The 2,511-nt window shown below is 40.9% G+C and overlaps 1 protein-coding gene across 1 annotated transcript in view; it reads right to left on the reverse strand.

Moving 5' to 3' along the window:
* tex264a (testis expressed 264, ER-phagy receptor a) overlaps nt 1-2,209 on the reverse strand; it is a 158,942-nt gene extending 156,733 nt beyond the window's left edge. Inside the window, exon 1 of the mRNA XM_029683240.2 lies at nt 1,627-2,209. Within this exon, the coding sequence (XP_029539100.1) occupies nt 1,627-1,884 (258 nt within the window). The 5' untranslated portion in view covers nt 1,885-2,209. The remainder of the gene's footprint in view (nt 1-1,626) is intronic.
* Nucleotides 2,210-2,511: the final 302 nt, after the last annotated feature.

The following is a 2,511-nucleotide window of genomic DNA, read 5'->3' on the forward strand; positions in this document are numbered from 1 at the left end:
TTGTTGTGACTGAATATGTCGCAGATATATACACAACTCAGAGACAGAGTACGAGAGGTCAAGAGGACTAGAACTAACGATCAATGGAAAGTGTTTTTTCTGAAATAAGATAGTTGTTATTTGACCATTGGCTAGTTTTATTGCAAGGAATTCTAAATGGTCAACCACAGGCTAGGGCTGGGTTATAAAACTGCACGCTGTCCCTTTGTTCTGTGGAGAGAACCACAGTAGAGAACACTGGAGAGCAGCATCACTGAGGACAGGGGAGAATGAACATTACCTCCCCGTATGATTTGTCCTCTCTGAATAAACCTATTTTCCTCCCCCTGGAGTTTGTGTTATTGAATAATAACATATATTGCTAACATGACTTAGATGAAGATCAGATGAAATGTATGCAGTAATCCAGGTCATTCCAAAGGGTTCACATACTTTTTCTTGCCACTGCACAATAATTAAATTCACTTCAAATCGCACTTTGTAACGCAACAAAATTTGGAAAATCCAAGGGGGTTGAATAGGCTATCTATGATACTCACTGTATACTTTAATTTCTCAAAGATATACTCATCTTTCATTTGACATGCTCCTATGAACTTCACATGATGCTTCACATGTTGCTGGGCATTCCCATGTGCTCATGGGAATGCCCAGCACTCAAACGCCAGCGGCTGACAAAACACAATATCACTATCCTATCCAAACAGCTCATCTCTCTGCTACACCAGCAGCACAAAGCAATTCTCAAACCACAATATATGCAACAAAACCACCCAAACACCATAATTATATGCCTACACTGGGCCATGTGCATCTCAGGTACAGGGTTGTCTTGCAGGAATTTCACATCACAAATGTATCAACCTTTTGCATCTGTAGCAGTCTCCTCCTATTACCACTGGGTCACATGAGTGTATCCAGACCATCCCATTGGCAACCCAGCCTGGGTATCATTAGTTGAGATCTCAGTAAACATCTAGTTCTAACAGGCAGCTGTGTGGCTGACATCTTTTTGACTAAACACCTGAGCTCATGGGAGGAGTGAAGGAATGAGAAACTTACAGCTGAATGGTGATCTATTTATAGGTGGTGCTTTATAGTACAGGACATGTATACTGAAAAGAGAAACAAGGATGTAACCAAGGATACTCCACAAACTATTGCTGTGTAAAGTCACTAAATCAGACACTGGCCTGGACTAGTTACTACCCTCAAGTCAGTTTCTTCTCACAGCCAATGTGTCAGAATAAATTACCCTCAAGCTCTATAAGAGTGAACAGAATTGCATTCATACTGCAGCCAGGTTTAGTACTAGACTATATTTAGCATAATGGCATAAATTCTGTTTTTTCATCTGACTCCTGGGAGGATTTGCCCATGGTTGCCATGTTTTAGTCAGTTGCATGCTAATGCCAAAGCAAACTGGAACCACAGAAGGGGGAAAATCATCAGCTGTGCAACGTGGCATTGGACAGCTGACTTTATTCATGCTCCCAAATTAGAATTCCATTCAGCTCTCTTGAGTCAGGCTTTGTTCCTTTGAAAAGAGCTGAGAAATACATCTGGAAGTGAAGACAGTTGGATTATTCTCTCACACGTCATCATGCCGTTCATAAGGTGTCTTACCTCTGTGGAGTCATCGTAGGACACACGGATGGTATTGAGCTTTGGCCCAATACTGACAGTCTCGGTGAAGGCAGCACCACAGTCTTTATAAGGTCCCTTGTGAAGTTTGTAAGCAATGGTAACGTTTTTGATAGGAGGCGACCCTGTCTTGATATTAACCTCAGTGAACAGCCCAGAGTACACAATAACTGCCACCACTGTTACAATCAAACACAATATAAGAAACACTATCAGAGCTAAAATAATAGAGTCAGACATTGTCACCACTAACGCTGCTGCCACTGATGCAACTCAACTCTTTCCCAGTGAAATTTTCCGCTCTGACAATGTCAAGCCCTATGAAGTGTAAAGAGCCTCCTTGCTTGGGAAGCACGAGTTTGCGGACAGTCTACAAACCGAAACGTCATGAATCAGTTACTCACTATATTTTAAAAATAAAATGCATATGAATTGCTTGTGATGTAAAAAAAATAACTTGTTTGCGTTTGTTAGATTTTTGGTTATAAGTGAAGGTAACAGCGGTCCCGCGATTCTGGCCGAATAGCTAAACAAGTCAACGTTCATTTCCCTAAACACAACATGCTTCCCGGATAAACCATCTAGCATCGTATGAAGGGGTGTCCTTTTTCGATAAAGCGCGACATTTTGTTTAGCTTTAATCATAAAAACAATTACATTAGTGCATTATTGTGTAAATTATTTGAAAACGATCAATTTCCTTGTTGGCTATTCCAGGTGATTTTCTTTTAAAAGAGCTCGAATAAATTGGCACGAAACTATACCACCGCATCCCATGGTGTGGGAACGGTGTATGTTCCCTGAACAATGAGCTGGGTACATTATTTACTACAGCTTCACACAATCAATCAAGCTTGTCAGACTGGA

This window comes from Oncorhynchus nerka, linkage group LG15 (assembly GCF_034236695.1).
Source record: "Oncorhynchus nerka isolate Pitt River linkage group LG15, Oner_Uvic_2.0, whole genome shotgun sequence".
Classification (NCBI taxonomy): Eukaryota; Metazoa; Chordata; class Actinopteri; order Salmoniformes; family Salmonidae; genus Oncorhynchus; species Oncorhynchus nerka.